The sequence below is a fragment of the Chiloscyllium plagiosum genome, unplaced genomic scaffold (genome assembly GCF_037043375.1).
Source record: "Chiloscyllium plagiosum isolate Xiang-an unplaced genomic scaffold, Cpla_swu_hap1 HiC_scaffold_20, whole genome shotgun sequence".
NCBI lineage: Eukaryota > Metazoa > Chordata > Chondrichthyes > Orectolobiformes > Hemiscylliidae > Chiloscyllium > Chiloscyllium plagiosum.
In genome coordinates, this window is record NW_028270158.1 from 53,312,606 (window position 1) to 53,330,723 (window position 18,118).

General features: G+C 41.6%; 1 protein-coding gene across 5 annotated transcripts in view; it reads left to right on the forward strand.

Moving 5' to 3' along the window:
* The window catches only part of smurf1 (SMAD specific E3 ubiquitin protein ligase 1), a 129,097-nt gene that overhangs the window by 90,456 nt on the left and 20,523 nt on the right, over positions 1-18,118 (forward strand). For all 5 annotated transcript variants that reach the window (XM_043711256.2, XM_043711257.2, XM_043711258.2 and 2 more), the window contains 6 exons: positions 111-349; positions 1,704-1,788; positions 1,882-2,028; positions 5,747-5,951; positions 6,112-6,215; positions 13,655-13,769. In XM_043711256.2, coding sequence (XP_043567191.1) covers positions 111-349; positions 1,704-1,788; positions 1,882-2,028; positions 5,747-5,951; positions 6,112-6,215; positions 13,655-13,769 — 895 coding nt within the window. The remainder of the gene's footprint in view (positions 1-110; positions 350-1,703; positions 1,789-1,881; positions 2,029-5,746; positions 5,952-6,111; positions 6,216-13,654; positions 13,770-18,118) is intronic.

The following is an 18,118-nucleotide window of genomic DNA, read 5'->3' on the forward strand; positions in this document are numbered from 1 at the left end:
GTTTATTACTTTTTTGTTAGGTTGCATTTGTACCATATTTATTATGTTAGTGGCAATATAATAGCTAAGGAATGCTCTTTGAATATTGTTTGTACATAATGTTGCAACAGGCCACTTTTTGAGGATGCTGGACCTGGAAGGCCACTAAGCTGTATTATGGAAGACAACGTACCTTATGCAGACATGACCGGTGCTGCTGGCGGAGGGAACTGCCAATTGATAGAGTCTCCAAACCAGGAACAGAGACTGCAGACACAGCGAATCCGAAATTTTGGGGTTCGAGTTCAAACGCATATACCACAGAGCCGGCCTCATGGTCATCAATCACCTGTATTGCCAGAGGGATACGGTAAAGCTTGGACTCGATAGTATTTCCTAAACAAGTAATCAGAGGGGAGTGCTAAAATCAAACACCTATTTTGTGATTGCTATAAATCAATGATATTTAGAAATATGCTTCATATATGAAATTTTATTCATAAAACAGTATACAAGATTTATATTCTCACATTTAAAACTGATGAATGTGATTTAGAATTTTTTTATGAATAGACTAATTTCTTTCCATATATAGTTAGATGACATACATTTGGTAGAGATTTTAGCAAACTTGTTGGCTTATTATTTTGGACTAGAAACTGTTGGATGAGGTAACTCTGTTATGATTCTGAGCACTAATAAAGTGAATAAATATTGCAAGAGCTATCCCCTAGAACTTCTCATATGGCCATACAGATCTTTCTGCCTATTTATCACTTCCTTACCACTATTCGGAGCTCAAATAATTGAGTGGCAGCATTCTTATTGGGTAACTGAAACTTCGTAACCTCCTTGTATTTACTCACTCTAATACTTAACTTTAGATATAATGTCAAGGTTTAAAATTATCTCCATTCATATTATGAAGAATTGTGGAGAACAATAAAAAACAATTTGAAGCTCCCTTAATTTTTATTCTAGTTTGTTGATCCTGAAATGCCTTTAGCTTTCAGATCTGTATATTTCCTTTCCAATTTGTAAATAAAAAGATATGCTTAATCAAGCGAGTAAAGCGTAGGAAGTATTACCTTAAGCACTTCCTGTCAACTAGATATAGAGAAGCAGTGGCCAAAGACCGCTTCATTCACCTTTTGGTAACACAAAGTAGCTGGAAAGTAGTGTGACAATGGTACAATTTAGCTCATGTTCCTTTTTCTTCATCACCTCTGCAGCATTCACCTTTCTCTGATACCAACAAAATGCTAACTGGTTTAGTCATTCCTGAATATTTGTGCATATACATAATAAATTCTATCATTTTACATTACAGTCCTTGTAAGTCTAATTTGAGCAGGTCATCTGATTTAAGAATGAACATTTCATTCTGCAGTCTTTTGACCAAATTGCTTTTTTTTTTGACTATGCGAATTTTAATTTCAAAATTGCATAACATGGCTTCCTATTTATAACTTTATAAAAAGGAAAATAAGGCGCCACCACTGATGATTTAACCATCACATCGACTGCAGTTTCCCTCAGTAGAAGCACAAACCTGACATCGCACCTTGATTACAAATAAACAAAAGATGTAATTTACAGAACTTATACTCAGCCTCCAGTTACACAAAACATGAAACTATGTTGAAGCAGAATGTGTTGAATGCTTACAATGCAGATTGTACAGTAAGAGAAATAGTTATTTCTGAATGATTGTTTGTTTTCAGAACAGAGAACAACTGTACAGGGACAGATCTATTTCCTGCATACACAGACTGGAGTCAGCACTTGGCACGACCCTCGAATTCCAAGGTTAATTAACAAAATTAATTGCATTTGCAAAACAGTTTTTGCTGCGTAGATAATTTCACTTGTTCTAATTTAATTTGTAATTTATTTGTGCAGGGACCTTACAAATTTTAACTATGATGATCTTGGTCCTTTACCTTCTGGTTGGGAAGTCAGAAGTACTGTGTCAGGCAGAATATATTTTGTGGATCACAACAACAGAACTACACAGTTTACAGATCCCAGACTGCACCATATAATGAAGTAAGCAATTTGAAGCACAGTTTGTTCTTATTATTGTGTTGTAAAAATAGGTATTAATTTTAACTATACCTGCCCATCCAGACCTCTTCAAATTTTAGTACCTTTAGTTCGTGCAGGTATTTTCATGGCATCATGCAGTTGCCTCTTGTCTTGTATAACCCTCTGATACCACAACACCTGGGAACTAACAGACTTGCCAGTGTTGTGTTTATGATACCTAATTCTTGGATGAATATTGTTTAGTTGAACCTTTTTTTCTAGCTTTTCTTAACTCTTTAAAATTCATTTGTGGGATGTTGGTGTCAGTGGCTGGCCAGCATTTATTGTCCATCCCTAGTTGCCTTTGGGAAGAGGGAAGTGAGGAGGGAGGTGTGGGCGCAAGTTTTGCATTTCTTGTGGTTGCAGGGAAAGGTGCCGGGAGTGGAGGTTGGGTTGGTGGGGGGTGTGGACTGACGAGGGAGTCGCGGAGGGAGTGGTCTTTCGGAACGCTGACAGGGGTAGGGAGGGAAATATATCCTTGGTGGTGGGGTGTGTTTGGAGATGGCGGAAATGACGAAGGATGATACGATGTATCTGGAGGTTGGTGGGGTGGTAGGTGAGGACCAGTGGGGTTCTGTCCTGGTGGCGATTGGAGGGACAGGGTTCAAGGGCAGAGGAGCGGGAAGTGGAGGAGATGCGGTGGAGAGCATCGTCCATCACATCTGGGGGGAAATTGCGGTCTTTGAAGAAGGAGGCCATCTGGGACACGCGCACCAACCAACCCAACCACCCCGTGGTGGAACACTTTAACGCCCCCTCCCACTCCGCCAAGGACATGCAGGTCCTTGGCCTGCTCCATCGCCAGACCATGGCAACACGACGCCTGGAGGAAGAGCGCCTCATCTTCTGCCTGGGAACCCTCCAACCACAAGGGATGGGCGCAGATTTCTCCAGCTTCCTCATTTCCCCTCCCCCCACCTTTTCTCAGTCCCAGCCCTTGGACTCAGCACTGCCTTCTTGACCTGCAATCTTCTTCCCGACCTCTCCGCCCCCACCCCCTCTCCGGCCTATCACCCTCACCTTAACCTCCTTCCACCTATCGCGTTCCCAACGCCCCTCCCCCAAGTCCCTCCTCCCTACCTTTTATTTTAGCCTGCTTGGCACACTTCCTCATTCCTGAAGAAGGGCTTATTCCCGAAACGTCAATTCTCCTGCTCCTTGGATGCTGCCTGACCTCCTGCGCTTTTCCAGCAACACATTTTTCAGCTCTGATCTCCAGCATCTGCAGTCCTCACTTTCTCCTAATATGTATTGCTGCTACTGAGTGTTGCTTGTGGAAGCCAATCAATTGGGTTGCTTTATGCTGGATGGTATCAAGCATCTTGAATGTTGTTGGAGCAGCACACAACTGGGGACTATTCCATCACACTGCTGACTTGTACCTTTTAGATGATGGACAGGCTTTTGGGAGTCAGGAGGTGAGTTACTCACCAAAGTATTCCTAACAATTGACCTGTTCTTGAAGCCAGTGTTTGTGAGTTTGTGGTCAATGGTGATCTCGAGGATGTTGATAGTGCCGGAATCAGTGATGTTTACATCATTGAACACCAAGGGATAGTGATTAGATGGTCATTGTCTGGCATTTGTGTGGCATGACTGCCATTTATGAGCCTAAGTCTGGATATTGCCCAAATTTTATTGATTTGAATATGGACTGCTTCAGTATCTGGGGAGTTGTAAATGGGAATGAACATTGTGTGATCATCTTCACAAGCATCCCAGTTCTGACCTTATGATGGAGGGAAAGTTATTGATGAAGCAGCTGAAAGTGGGCCTGTGACACTACCCTGAGAAACTCCCGCAGAGATGATTGACCTCCAAAAACCCCAGCCATCTTCCTCTGTGCCAGGCATGACTCTAGCCAGTGGAAATTTTGGCCCCTGACACCCATTGTTTCCAGTTATGCTAGGGCTCCTTGATGCCATACTTGGTTGAATGTGACCTTGATGATAAGGGCTATCATGCCTCACCTCTGGAATTCAGCTCTTTTGTCCATGTTTGAATTAAGCTTGGAATGATGTCTGGAATTGAGTGGCCCTGGCAGAACCCAAACTGGGCATCATTGAGCAGGTTATTGTTGAGCAAGTACTGCTTGATAGCACTATTGATGACATCTTCCATCACTTTACTGATGATTGAGAGTAGACTGATGGGATGGTAATTGACCGGGTTGGATTTGTCCTGGTTTTTGAATATAGAATATACCTGGGCAATTTTCCACATTGTTGGGTAGATACTAATGTTTTATCTGTACTGGAACTTTTTGGCGAGGGGAGTGGCAAGTTTTGGAGCACAAGTCTTCAATACTATTGCTGGAATGTTATCAGGGCCCTCGTTTTTGCACTATCCAGTGCCTCCAAACATTCCTTGACCTTTTTCTTTCTATACTTGCTTTGTTTGTTGATGAGCTTTACTTGACTATGTTGGAGGATAATTTTACATTGATGCCTTATGCCCAGTACAATATTAATGAAGAGAATGACTGGAGATTTAACTTGTTAAAAAGCTGTCATTATAGAGATGTCAGCATAGCTACGTATTGCTTCAGTGTTACTAAATCATATTTCAGAACAGGCACCAGCCATTTAGTGCTTCAAACCTGTTCTGCCATTCAGTCAGAATATGACTGATATGTTATTAAATCTATCCATCCACTTTGGTCCCATTCCTCTTAATATCTGAGACTAATAAAAATCTTATCAATCTTAATTGTGTTAGCATACATTGCTTTTTGTCAGAGAGATTGAATCTACACTGCAATCCAATCAAGGTCAATACATCCCTTTCCAAGGTTTTTGCTCATAATCAAATACATTGCTTCAAACATGGTTTTATAGGCGCTTGTTCATCTGTAGCAAAACCTGCTCCCTTTTATGTACTAGCCCTCTATATATAAAGACTAACATTTTTGAACTTACCCTTGTTAATAATTGTAGTTATCTGTAAATATGGACACTAGACAATCTGTGCCAGTACCCTTCCCTCTGAGTCACAAGGTTTTGGGCTCAACTCCCATTCCAGGACTTGAGGGCAAAAATTAAGTCTGAGGCACTGGAGGAAGGGCTGCATTATTCAAAGTTCAAAGTACCGTCTTTCAGGAGAGATGGTAAAAAGAGGCCCTGTTCATTTTTTAGGTGGATAGAAAAGTTCCAATTCAGCGAAGGGAAGGGAGGTTATCCTTAGTATCGTGGCCAATATCTATCCTTCAAGCACTGTTACAGAAAACAGCTTGTTTGGTCATTATCACATTGTTGTTTGTGGAAACTGCAGTTGGGAGCTTGCTGTGCACAAATTGGCTATGTTGCAGCGATGACTTTTCATTAAGTTCTTACTTGAATTTAATGTGCTTTAGAGGTACAGTGTCATAAGAAGCAAAATTTGAATAGAACATTTTGTGTTTCTTTAAAATCTCTTTGGACCACCACTATTCTTAATTTTTCACTACTTCACAAATATTCAGATATACCTTTTGTGATCAAAATGAATGGCCTCACAATTATTTGCACTGTAATCTATCTTACACCATTTTGAACATGCGTTCAGTCTATCCACAGCATTGTTTTACTGCCAACTACTGACAATGCCTCTAGTCTTTGTATCATCAACAAATTTGATTACTTGACTGTCTGGTGCATTAGTTGATTCATCAATAATAGTGTTTTTTGATGCTTCTTTATAGTAATCCATCTCAGTTGAAGGAATCAAATCAGCCATTGCCAGTGCAGACAGAGGCACCCGTAGAAGAAGGGGAAGGAGAGTGGGCAATCCCACGATGCGAACGAGATCTAGTGCAGAAGTTGAAAGTCCTGAGGCATGAGCTTGCTTTGCAGCAACCACAAGCCGGGCATTGCCGAATTGAAGTCTCCAGAGATGAAATTTTTGAGGTAAAATTGACTTGTATGAGTATTAAAGATTGTATAGTTTTGCAGATGATAGCTGTTTGTTTATCCCAGGAAACTTTGAAAGATGCATTTTATGATTTTTAAGAAAATCATTCAGGGTTTAATTTACAAAACATATTTAGCTGTATTTTGTTCTGTTTAGGAATCATATCGACAAGTGATGAAAATGAGACCAAAAGACTTGAAGAAGCGTTTAATGGTCAAATTTAGAAGTGAAGAAGGGTTGGATTATGGTGGAGTCGCCAGGTGAGATTTATTTACACTGAGTGCACATTCATGTTATTGAAAAACAAGTATAGGTGGGTTTGTCACAATGAATTGTCTGCAGCTCTACAGTAGTGGCACCAATTATATTTCAGTGCTCATTTGATAGCAGTAAAATAGATCATTTGCAGTTCGAATATTGTTTTAGCAAACAGATAAGATTTGCTTCAGATTAGGAACCCTCACAGAGCTCTCAGTACTGATTTCAGTGAAAGCACAATACTAACACTTCTGAGTTCAAAAAATGAGCAGCGTGCTCACACTCCTGAGTTTAGGGATTCTCTGAGACTGAATTTTGCAAATCTGTAACATTTTGTGACTTTGCAAAACTTGAAATGCAAAGTTGGTTCAGTGAAGTACATTTAATTCAAAGAGGACAGAAGAGAGTGATGTCATTGGAAGTGGCATCACTATTGAAGCAGTAGATGTTTTAACCTGCATTGGGAGTGACATCATCAAGTAACCAACTTCATGGCAAGGCAGCCAGATGGTTCAACCTAAAATTGTAAGTATGTACGCGTCCACTAATCACTCCATCAAACTAGTATCTGATGACCGTTGGAGTATTGTCAAAGAGGTCATGCGTTATTAACAAATTTATTTGCAGGAAGGATGATAGATGGTTGTCATCTTTTTTGTTTACAAAGCAAATTTAAATGGCTTCTGAATTCTGTCTGATGCAATGATATTGCTTGCCAGCCATGTGCTGGACCTTCGAAGAAATCACCTCACTGCTGTTTGTGACCCAGAGTTTAGCCTATATCTGGTGTGAGGGAGTTAGAACATAAGAACTAGGAGCAGGAGTAGGCCATCTGGCCCTTTGAGACTGCTCCGCCATTCAGTAAGATCATCGCTGGTATTTTCATGGCTATAGCTCCATTTAACTGCCCTCTCACCGTAACCCTTAATTCCTTTACTCTTTAAAAAAAAATCTATCTTAGCTTTAAAAACATTTACTGAGGAAGCCCCAATCACTTTACTGGGCAAAGATTCCATAGTTTCGCAAACCTCTGGGTGAAGAAGTTCCTTCTCCATTCAGTCCTAAATCTGCTCCCCCTAATTTTGAGGCTATATCATCTTGTCCTAGTTTAACCTGCCAGTGGAAACATCCCCTCTACTTCTATCTTATCTGTTCTCTTCATAAGTTTATGTTTCCATAAGATCCCCCCTCATTCTTCTAAATTTCCATGAATATAATCCCAGTCTCTCCTCATAAGCCAACTCCCTCAACTCCAGAATCAACCTAGCGAACCTCCTCTGCACCCTTTCTAGTGCCAGTCCATCTTTTCTCAAGTATGGAGACCAAAACCGCAAGCAGTACTCCAGGTGTGGCCTCACCAGCATCCTGTATAGTTGCAACATAACCTTTCTGCTTTTAAACTCAATCCCTTTAGCAATGAAGGACAAAATTCCGTTTGCCTTCTTAATTTCCTGTTGTACCTTCTGTGATTCATGCACAAGCACACCCAGGTCCTTCTGCATAGCAGCGTGCTGCAATTTCTTACCATTCAAGTAATAGTCCTTTTTACTGTTTATTTCTACTGAAATGGATGGCTTGACATTTATTAACATTGTACTCCATCTGCCAGATCTTTGCCCACTCACTTAAACTAACTATGTCTCTTTGTAAAGTTGCACAGTCCAACTTTGTTCTACCACTCATCTTAGTGTCATCCGCAAACTTTGACACACTACAAATCGTCCCCAACTCCAGACGATCTATGTAAATTATGAGTAATTGTGGTCCCAACACTGAGGTACACCAGTAGTCACTGATTGCCAACCAGAAAAGTACTCATTTATTCCTACTCTTTGCTTTCTGTTGGTTAACCAATCCACTATCCATGCTAATACATTGTGCGTAACGCCATGCATCCTTATCTTATGCAGCAGCCTCTTGTGTGGCATCTTGTTGAATGCCTTATGGAAATTGAGATACACCACATCTGTTGGGTCCCTGTTGTCCACCATATTTGTAATGCCTTCATAGAATTACAAAAGATTAGTTAAGCATGATCTGCCCTTCATGAACCCATGCTACGTCTATCCAATGGGGCAATTTCTATCTCAATGCCTATCTAGATTTCTATCTAGTTGGAAGGAGGAAGAAAATATGGTCCAGGGATAAAGGTGTTGAGTGAGCATGATCTGCTTCTTGCAAATGGGACAAACTGTCTTCCTTAGTCATTCAAACTTGGAAGTATTATGAGCTATAGAACTTCAAAAGGATATATCTAGGTTGGTGGAATAAGCAAAAAGCAGCAGATAAAATCCAACAAAAAAGTATGCAATGATCTGTTTTGGTAGAAAGAGCGTGGAGGCACAATATAAGATAAAGTATGCTGTGGGGAGGCAGTGGCCTCGTGGCATTATCACTAGACTATTACTCTAGAAACTTAGCTAATATTCTGGGGACCTCTGTTGAAATCCTGCCATAGCAGATGGTGGAATTTGAATTCAATGAAGAGTCTGGAGTTAAGAGTCTAATGATGACTATGAAACCATTGTCGATTGTCAGAAAGCACCTCTGGTACACTGATGTCATTTGAGGAAGGAAATCTGTTATCCTTAATTGGTCTGGCCTACATGTGACTCCAGAACCACAGCAATGTGGTTCATGCTTAGCTACCCTCTGGACAATTAGGGATGGGACATAAAGGCTGGCCTAGCCAGAGGTGCTCACATACTGTGAATGAGTTTTTAAAAGAAAAATTCTATAATGGGACAGAAGCTGAGGGACCTGAGTGCATATGTGTAGGTTGTTGAAGGTGGTAGGACACATTGAGAGCACAATTAGTAAAGCACATAGCATTCTAGACTTTATTACTATTGGCATTGGGTATAGAAGTAAGGAGGTTATATTAAACTTATTCAGAGCTCTAGTTCAGCCTCAACTGAAGTATTATGTTCAGTTCTGGACATCACACTTTAGGAAAGATGTATTGGCAGTAGAGGGGATGCAGAAAAGATTGAGGAGAATGGTTCTGGTTGATTAGAAGAGTGCAGCTGCTTTCTTTAGAGAACAGAATGCTAAAAAAAGATTTGTTTGAGGTATATAAAGTCAGGAGAGGCCTAAACAGAGTAAATAGGGAAAATTTGTGTTCCCGTTGGTGGAAGGATCAAAAATAGACTTGAGATAATTGGCATAGGTTTAAAGTATTTGGCAAAAACAAACAAAGAAAACATATGGGAGACATTTTTAATGCAGCCAGTGGCTAGGATCAGTAATGCACTGCCTGAGTGTGTGCTGGAGGCAGTTTCACTGGATGCATTTCAGAGGGAATTCATTTGTTGTCTGAAAAGGAAGAATGCGCAGGCCCACTGGAAGAAAATTGGGAAATGGCACAAAATGAATTTCTTTCCGAGAACCAGTGCATACACAATGGACTGAATGGCTACAATGCAGAAGGAAGTCATTGTGTCTTTGAATCATTTTATTTGGATCATGGTATCTCCACCCCAACAAACTCTGCTCACTCCAATGTTGTCGGTCTGTTGCTAACCATTGAGTTACTGACCGTCTGTTTCCCTGTGACTAAACATGTGACCATCTCCCTTACCGTGGTCTTTGCATTTTCCAATTCCCCATTTCTAATTCCCTGGCCAATTTCCCCAGAACCACCTCCCGACAAAGCTTTGTACACATGTGATCATAACTAATGCGTATGCAACTGTACAGTGCATATGTGGTGGAGCAGTGGGACAGCCTTCAGCTACAGGTGCCCCTTATGTATGTGCACTCATAGGGGAGCTGACATGTCTTACACGTAACACATTTGATAATTTCCTGGAAAAATAGAATTTAAATCAAGAAAATTCTGAAACATACATAGAAACTTGTTTAACCTAAACTTATTTTATGCACAGTTCTGGCATTCATATTTGAAAGAGAAGATAGAAGCAAAGGAGAAATTGCAAAAATAATTTATAAGCTTAAACACTATCAGAACTGAGAAGCAAAGCTAGCAGAAAAGTCTAATAAGCGGGGGCTGTTCACTCTCGATAAAAGAACAATATGTCTTTAGCATTATGGTGGAGTTTAGCAAGATAGCAGATATTACTGCTTGTGTAGGAGTCCAAAACTCAGGACAAAAAAAAATTATTGCAAGAATCCAATAAAGAAATCAAGAGTAACATCTTTACCTAAATTGTGGTGGAAATATGAAACTTGGTGCCAAAACTTTAGTGTTGCAAAGGGATAGGTATTTACCTCGGGGCAAGAGTTATAGCTGGGGGAAAGACAATTATGGTGCAATTAGGCAAGAGTTAGGATGCATAGGATAGGGAAGGAAACTGCAGGAGATGGGCACAATTGAAATGTGGAGCTTGTTCAAGGAACAGCTACTGCTGTCCTTGATAAATATATACCTGACAGGGAGGGAGGAAGTGGTCGAGCGGGCATACTAAAGAAGTTGAATCTCTTGTCAAGAGGAAGAAGAATGCTTATATAAAGATGAGACATGAAGGCTCAGTTCAGACGCTTGAGAGTTACAAGTTAGCCAGGAAGGGCCTAAAGAGACAGCTAAGAAGAGCCAGGAGGGGACATGAGAAGTCTTTGGCAGGTAGGATTAGGAAAAACTCTAAAGCTTTCTATAGGGTATGCCAGGAATGAAAGAATGACTAGAGGAAGATTCGTGCTAGTCAAGGATAGTAGTGGGAAGTTGTGTGTGGAGTCCGAGGAAATGGGAGAAGCGCTAAATGAATGTTTTTCATCAGTATTCACACCTCAAAAGACAATGTTGTCGAGGAGAGTACTGAGATGCAGGCTACTATACTAGATAAGATTGAGGCTGATAAAGAGGAGGTGTTAGCAATTCTGCAAAGTGTGAAAATAGACAAGTCCCCTGGGCTGGATGGGATTTATCCTAGGATTCTCTGGGAAGCTAGGAAGCAGATTGAAAAACCTTTAGCTTTGATCTTTATGTTGTCATTGTCTACAGGAATAGTGCCAGAAGACTGGAGGATAGCAAATGTTGTCCCATTGTTCAAGAAGGGGAGTAGAGACAAGCCTGGTAATTATAAACCAGTGAGCCTTACTTTGGTTGTGGGTAAAGTATTGAGAAGGATTATAAGAGAGAGGATTTATAACCATCTAGGAAGTAATTATTTGATTAGGGATAGTCAACACTGATTTTGTAAAGGGTAGTTTGTGCCTCAGAAACCTTTTTTGAGTTCTTTGAGAAGGTGACCAAACAGGTGGATGAGGGTAAAGTGGTTGATGTGGTGTATATGGATTTCAGTAAAGCATTTGAAAAGGTTCCCCATCGTAGACTCTTGCAGAAAACATGGAGGCATGGGATTGAGAGTGATTTAGTGGTTTGGATCGGGAATTGGCTAGCTGAAAGAAGACAGTGTGGTGGTTGATGGGAAATGTTCATCCTGGAGTTCAGTTACCAGTGGTATACCACAAGGATCTGTTTTGGAGCCACTGCTGTTTGTCATTTTTATAAATGACCTGGATGAGCTGTAGAAGGATTGGTTAGTAAATTTTAGATTATATTACATTAGATTACATTACAGTGTGGAAACAGGCCCTTCGGCCCAACAAGTCCACACCGACCCGCCGAAGCGAAACCCACCCATACCCCTACATTTACCCCTTACCTAACACTACGGGCAATTTAGCATGGCCAATTCACCTGACCCTGCACATCTTTGGACTGTGGGAGGAAACCGGAGCACCCGGAGGAAACCCACGCAGACACGGGGAGAACGTGCAAACTCCACATAGTCAGTCGCCTGAGGCGGGAATTAAACCCGGGTCTCAGGCGCTGTGAGGCAGCAGTGCTAACCACTATGCCACCCATTAGTGGGCGGCACGGTGGCACAGTGGTTAGCACTGCTGCCTCGCAGCGCCAGAGACCCAGGTTCAATTCCCGCCTCAGGCGACTGACTATGTGGAGTTTGCACGTTCTCCCCGTGTCTGCGTGGGTTTCCTCCGGGTGCTCCGGTTTCCTCCCACAGTCCAAAGATGTGCAGGGTCAGGTGAATTGGCCATGCTAAATTGCCCGTAGTGTTAGGTAAGGGGTAAATGTAGGGGTATGGGTGGGTTACGCTTCGGCGGGTCGGTGTGGACTTGTTGGGCCGAAGGGCCTGTTTCCACACGTAAAGTAATCTAATCTAAAAAAAAAATTTGCGGATGACTCTAAGTTATGGGCATTACTGAAGGATGTTGCAGGTTACAGAGGGATATAAATAAGCTGCTTGGCTGGGCAATTGGAGTTTAATGCAGAAAAGTGTGAGGTGATTCACATTGGAAGAAGTAACAGGAAGACAGAGTACTGGGCTAATGGTAAGATTCTTGGTAATGTGGATGAGCAAAGAGATCTCGGTGTCAATGTCAATAGATACCTGAAAGTTGCCACCCAGGTTGATAGGGTTGTTAAAAAGGCGCAGTGTTGCTAGCGTTTTTTGGTAGAAGAATTGAGTTTCAGAGCCATGACGTCATGTTGCAGCTGTACAAAACTGTGGTGCGGCCACACTTGAAGTATTGCATACAGTTCTGGTCACCGCATTATAGAAAGGATATGGAAGTATTGGAAAGGGTGCAAAGGAGATTTACCAAGATGTTGCCTGGTCTGGAGGGAAGGCATTATGAGGAGAGGCTGAGGGATTTAAGGCTGTTTTCATTAGAGAGAAGAAGGTTGAGAGGTGACCTAATGGAGATATACAAGATGATCAGAGGATGAGGTAGGGAGGACAGTGAGAACCTTTTTCCTTGGATGGTGATGGCTAGCACAAGGGGACATAGCTTTAAATTGAGGGGTGATAGATATAGGACAGATGTCAGAGGTGGGTTCTTTACTCAGAGAATAAGAAGGGCGTGGAACACCCTGTCTGCAATAGTAATGGACTCGCCAACTTTAAGATCATTGGATGGTCTTTGGATAAACGTATGGATGATAATGGAGTAATGTAGGTTAGATGGCCTTCAGATTGGTTTCACAGTTTGGTGCATCACCAAGGGCCGAAGGGCCTGTACTGCGCTGTAACTGCTATGTTCTGTGTGCTGCATGAAGTGGTTGAGTACTGATGGGCGAAAACAGTAGAAGAATATTCTGATGAGTTGAGAGGCATTAAAATATTTGGAGACTTTGGGAGTATGCACATGGAACTGGGACGATGTTATTGAAAGTAAATCCAGGAAGAAGTTCTTCATGTGGATAGAACACGAATAGCACTGGCCCAGAAAACTATAGATGTGAAGTTAATTGAGGTGTTCAAAAGTATGATGGCTCCTTACTTGTGAAATGAGGACTGAGTAGTAAGGGCACACAGAAAGATTAAGAATTCAGATTATAAAGATAGAGCTGCCATTTCTAATAAGAGTAAAATAAACTGTTCTGATAACCTAAGTGCCCTAGTCTGGTTCTAGTGTTACAGTCCTGATTACTTTTCAATATCATTTTTGTGTTTTATAGGGAATGGTTGTATTTGCTCTGTCATGAAATGCTGAATCCATACTATGGACTATTTCAGTATTCAACTGATAACATCTACACGCTACAGATCAACCCAGATTCTGCAGTTAACCCTGTGAGTATCTAACATCACTGAAATTTGAATAAAAGCAAACTGTTCTGTAAGGGTTCGATATGATTCAGAACATTGATCTTTCATCTTTATAGGTTTCCTCTGTAAAGCAAGTATATGCAACAAAGTTCAGTTGCCAAAAATAACTTCATGTATAATTTTTGAATGACCCTATCCCTCATTCCACAAAGGAACCTAATTAGGTGCAAGAGTCAGACTACCTAGGTCCAGCAGTCTACTCTGTAGTTAGCTTATTTTTATCACCATTTGATTTCAGTAGTGATTATATTTTTCCTCTGGAAAGTTCTTGTTTTCACAAGAAGGAATGATTAATGGAAGAGTCATGTGAGAACATGAACCAATTACTGATCAACTGTAACTATTTAATACTTATACTCTTATTTCTATGGAATATACCTGCTTGGTTTTAGAAGTGGATTTCACATCCCTGAACAAATGGCAAAGTTAATGCACGTACAGAAATATATTTGAAAGTTGAAATTCATGACTTTGTTCAGGTTGACTCTGCTATGTCCAAGTAAGGTACTTATTAGTCAGCAGGTAAGTAGCCACATGTGGGCCTTTACTTGTGACATAAATAATCAGCTCAGCCATGGCTAGGAATGGTTACAGCTTCCCCTTCCGACAGCATTTATGTTGTGTTGCTGGTGATATGTTCCTTCCTCTGCAAGTACTAGTGAAAACTGCTCTTTAGGTCATTTGTGATGTCAAGAGTCATAGAGATGCACAGCACAGCACAGACCCATTGGTCCAACTCGTCCATGCCGACCAGATATCCCAACCTAATCTAGTCCCATTTGCCAGCACTTGGGACTAAACCATTCCTATTCATATACCCATCCAGATCCCTTTTAAACATTGTAATTGTACCAGCTTCCACCACTTCCTCTGGCAGCTCATTCCATACATGCATCACCCTCTGTGTGAAAAAGTTGCCCCTTACATCCCTTTCAATTTTTCCCCCCTCACCCAAAACCGATACCATCTAGTTCTGGACTACCCCACCCCAAGGAATAGACCTTGTCTATTTTTCCTATCCATGCCCCTCATGATTTTATAAACCTCTATCAGGTCGCCCCTCAGCCTCCGACGCTCCAGGGAAAGCAGCCCCAGCCTATTCAGCTTTTCCCTATAGCTCAAATCCTCCAACCCTGGCAATGGCCTTGTAAATCTTTTCTGAACCCTTTCAAGTTTTACAGCATCCTTCTAATAGGAAAGAGACCAGAATTGCACACAATAATCCAAAAGTGGCCTAATCATTGTCCTATACTGCTGCAATATGACCTCCCAATTCGTACACTCAATGCTCTGACCAATAAAGGAAAGCATTCCAAATGCCTTCCTATCTACTTGCGACACCACTTTCAAGGAACTATGAACCTGCACTCAAAGGTCTCTTAGTTCAGCTACGTTCGCCAAGACCTTCCCATTAATTGTATGGGTCCTGATTTGCCTTTCCAAAATGCAACACCTCACATTTATCTAAATTAAACTCCATCTGCCACCCCTCAGCCCATTGGCCCATCTGATCAAGATCCTATTGTACTCTGAGGTAATCTTTTTTGCTGTCCACTACACCTCCAATTTTGGTATCATCTGCATACTTATTAACTATAACTCCTATGTTCACATCCAAATCTTTTACATAAATGACAAAAAGCAGTGGACCCTGCACCGATCCTTATGGCACACCACTGGTCACAGGCCTCCAATCTGAAAAGTTATCCTCCAAGCTCTGTCTTCTACTTTGAGCCAGTTCTGTATCCAAATGGCTAGTTTTCCCTGTATTCCATGAGATCTAATCTTGCTAACCAGTCTACCATGAGGAACCTTGTTGAAAGCCTTAATGAAGTCCAAATAGGTCACATCCACTCATCAATCCTCTTTGTTACTTCTTCAAATAACTCAATCAAGTACGTGAGACATGATTTCCCACACACAAAGCCATGCTGACTAACCCTAATCAGTCCTTGCCTTTCCAAATACATGTAAATCCTGTCCTTCAGGATTCCTTCCAACAACTTGCCCACCACTGATGTCAGGCTCACTGGTCTATAGTCCCCTGGCTTTTCCTTACCTCCTTTCTTAAATAGTGGCATCATGTTAGCCAACTTCCAATCTTCCAGCACCTCACCTGTGACAATCGATGATACAATTATCTCAGCAAGGGATCCAGCAATCACTTCCCTAGCTTCCCACAGAGTTCTCAGGTACACCTGATCAGGTCCTGGGGATTTATCCACTTTTATGCATTTCAAGACATCCAGCATTATCTCCTCTATAATATGGAGATTTTTCAAGATGTCACCATCTACTTCTTCACATTCTATATCTTCCATGTACTTCTCCACAGTGAACACATGCAAAATACTAGTTTAATATCTCTCCCATTTCCTCAATTCCACACATAGGCTCCCTTGCTGATCTTTGAGAGGCCTTATTCTCTCCCTAGTTATCCTTTTGTCCTTAATGTATTGATAAAATCCCTTTGGATTCTGCTTAACCCTATTTACCAAAGACATCTCATGTCCCCTTCTTGCCCTCCTGATTTCCTTCTTACATATACTCCTACTGCCTTTATACTCGTCTAAGGATTCACTCGATCTCTGCTCTCTCTACCCTGACATATACTTCCTTCTTTTTCTCAACCACAACCTCATTTTCTCTAGTCATCCAGAATTCCCTATACCTACCAGCCTTTCCTTTCACCCTAACAGGAATATACTGTCAGTGGACTCTCAACTTTTTGAAGGCTTCCCATTTTACAGCCGACCCTTTCCCTGCAAACATCTGCCCCCAATCAGCTTTTGTACGTTCTTGCCTAATACCGTCAAAATTAGCCTTCCTCCAATTTAGAACTTCAACTTTTAGATCCAGCCTATCCTTTTTCACCACTATTTTAAAGCTAATAGAATTGTGGTTGCTGGTCCCCAAAGTGCTCCCTTACTGACACTTGAGTCACTTGCCCTGCCTTATTTCCCAAGAGTAGGTCAAGTTTTGCATCTTCTCTGGTAGGTACATCAGCATCCTGATTCAGAAACTTTTCTTGTGTACACTTAACAAATTCCTCTCCATCTAAACCCTTAACACTATGGCAGTTCCAGTCACTGTTTGGAAAGTTATAATCACCTACCATAACCACCCTATTATTCCTACAGATAACTGAAATCTCCTTACAAATTTGTTTCTCAATTTCCTGCTGACTTTTAGGGGGGGTCTGTAATACATTCTCAGTAAGGTGATCATCCCTTTCTTATTTTTCAGTTCAACCCAAATAACTTCTCTGGAGTATTCCCAGGAATATCTTCCCTAAGTACAGCAGTAATGCTATCCCTTATCAAAAATGCCATTCCCCCTCCTCTCTCGCCCCCTCTTTCTATCCTTCCTATAGCATTTGTATCCTGGAACATGAGCTGCCAGTCCTGTCCATCCCTGAGCCATGTCTCTGGGATTGCTATGATATCCCAGTCCCATGTTCCTAACCATGCCCTGAGTTCCTCTGCCTTCCCTGTTAGGCCTCTTGCATTGAGGTAAATGCAGTTTAAATTATCAGTCCTACCTTGTTCTCTGCTTTGTTTCTGCCTGCCCTGACTGTTTGACTTGTTCCTTTTCCCAACTGTACCAGTCTAAGATTGATCTGTTTCCTCACTAGTCAGATTTCCTCCCTCACTCAGATTGATCTCTTTCCTCCCTGTGTCCCACCCCCCAATCTTACGAGTTTAAATCCTACCAAACCGCTCTAGCAAATATCCCTGCCAGTATATTAGACCCTTTCCAATTCAGGTACAATCCATTCTTATTGTACAGGTCTCTTCTACCCCAGAAGAGATTCGAATGATCCAAAAAATGTGAACCTTTCTCCCTTGCACAGCTCCTCAGCCTCTCGTTCATCTGCTCCACCCTCCTATCCCTACCCTCACTAGCTCATAGCACCGGGAGTAATCCAGATATTACTTCCCTCGAGGACTGCCTTTTTAAATTATTGCCTAACTTTCTATGTTCTCCCTTCAGAACTTCATTCTTTTCGTTTTCCTATGCCGTTTGTTCCAATGCGTACAATGACCTCCTGCTGGTCCCTCTCCCCTTTTGAGAACATTCTACACGTTCTTTTGAGATATCCTTGATCCTGGCACTAGGGAGGCAACACACCATTCTGATGTTTCATTGCTGGCCGCAGAAACATCTGTCTGTGCGTCTGAGTAGAGAGTCCCCTATCACAGTCACTTGCTTGGAACCCAATGTACCACTCATTACATTAGACCCTGTCTCCGTACCAGATACTTGGCTGTTCATGCTACTTTCCCCGAGAGTCCGAGAGTCCATCACCCCTT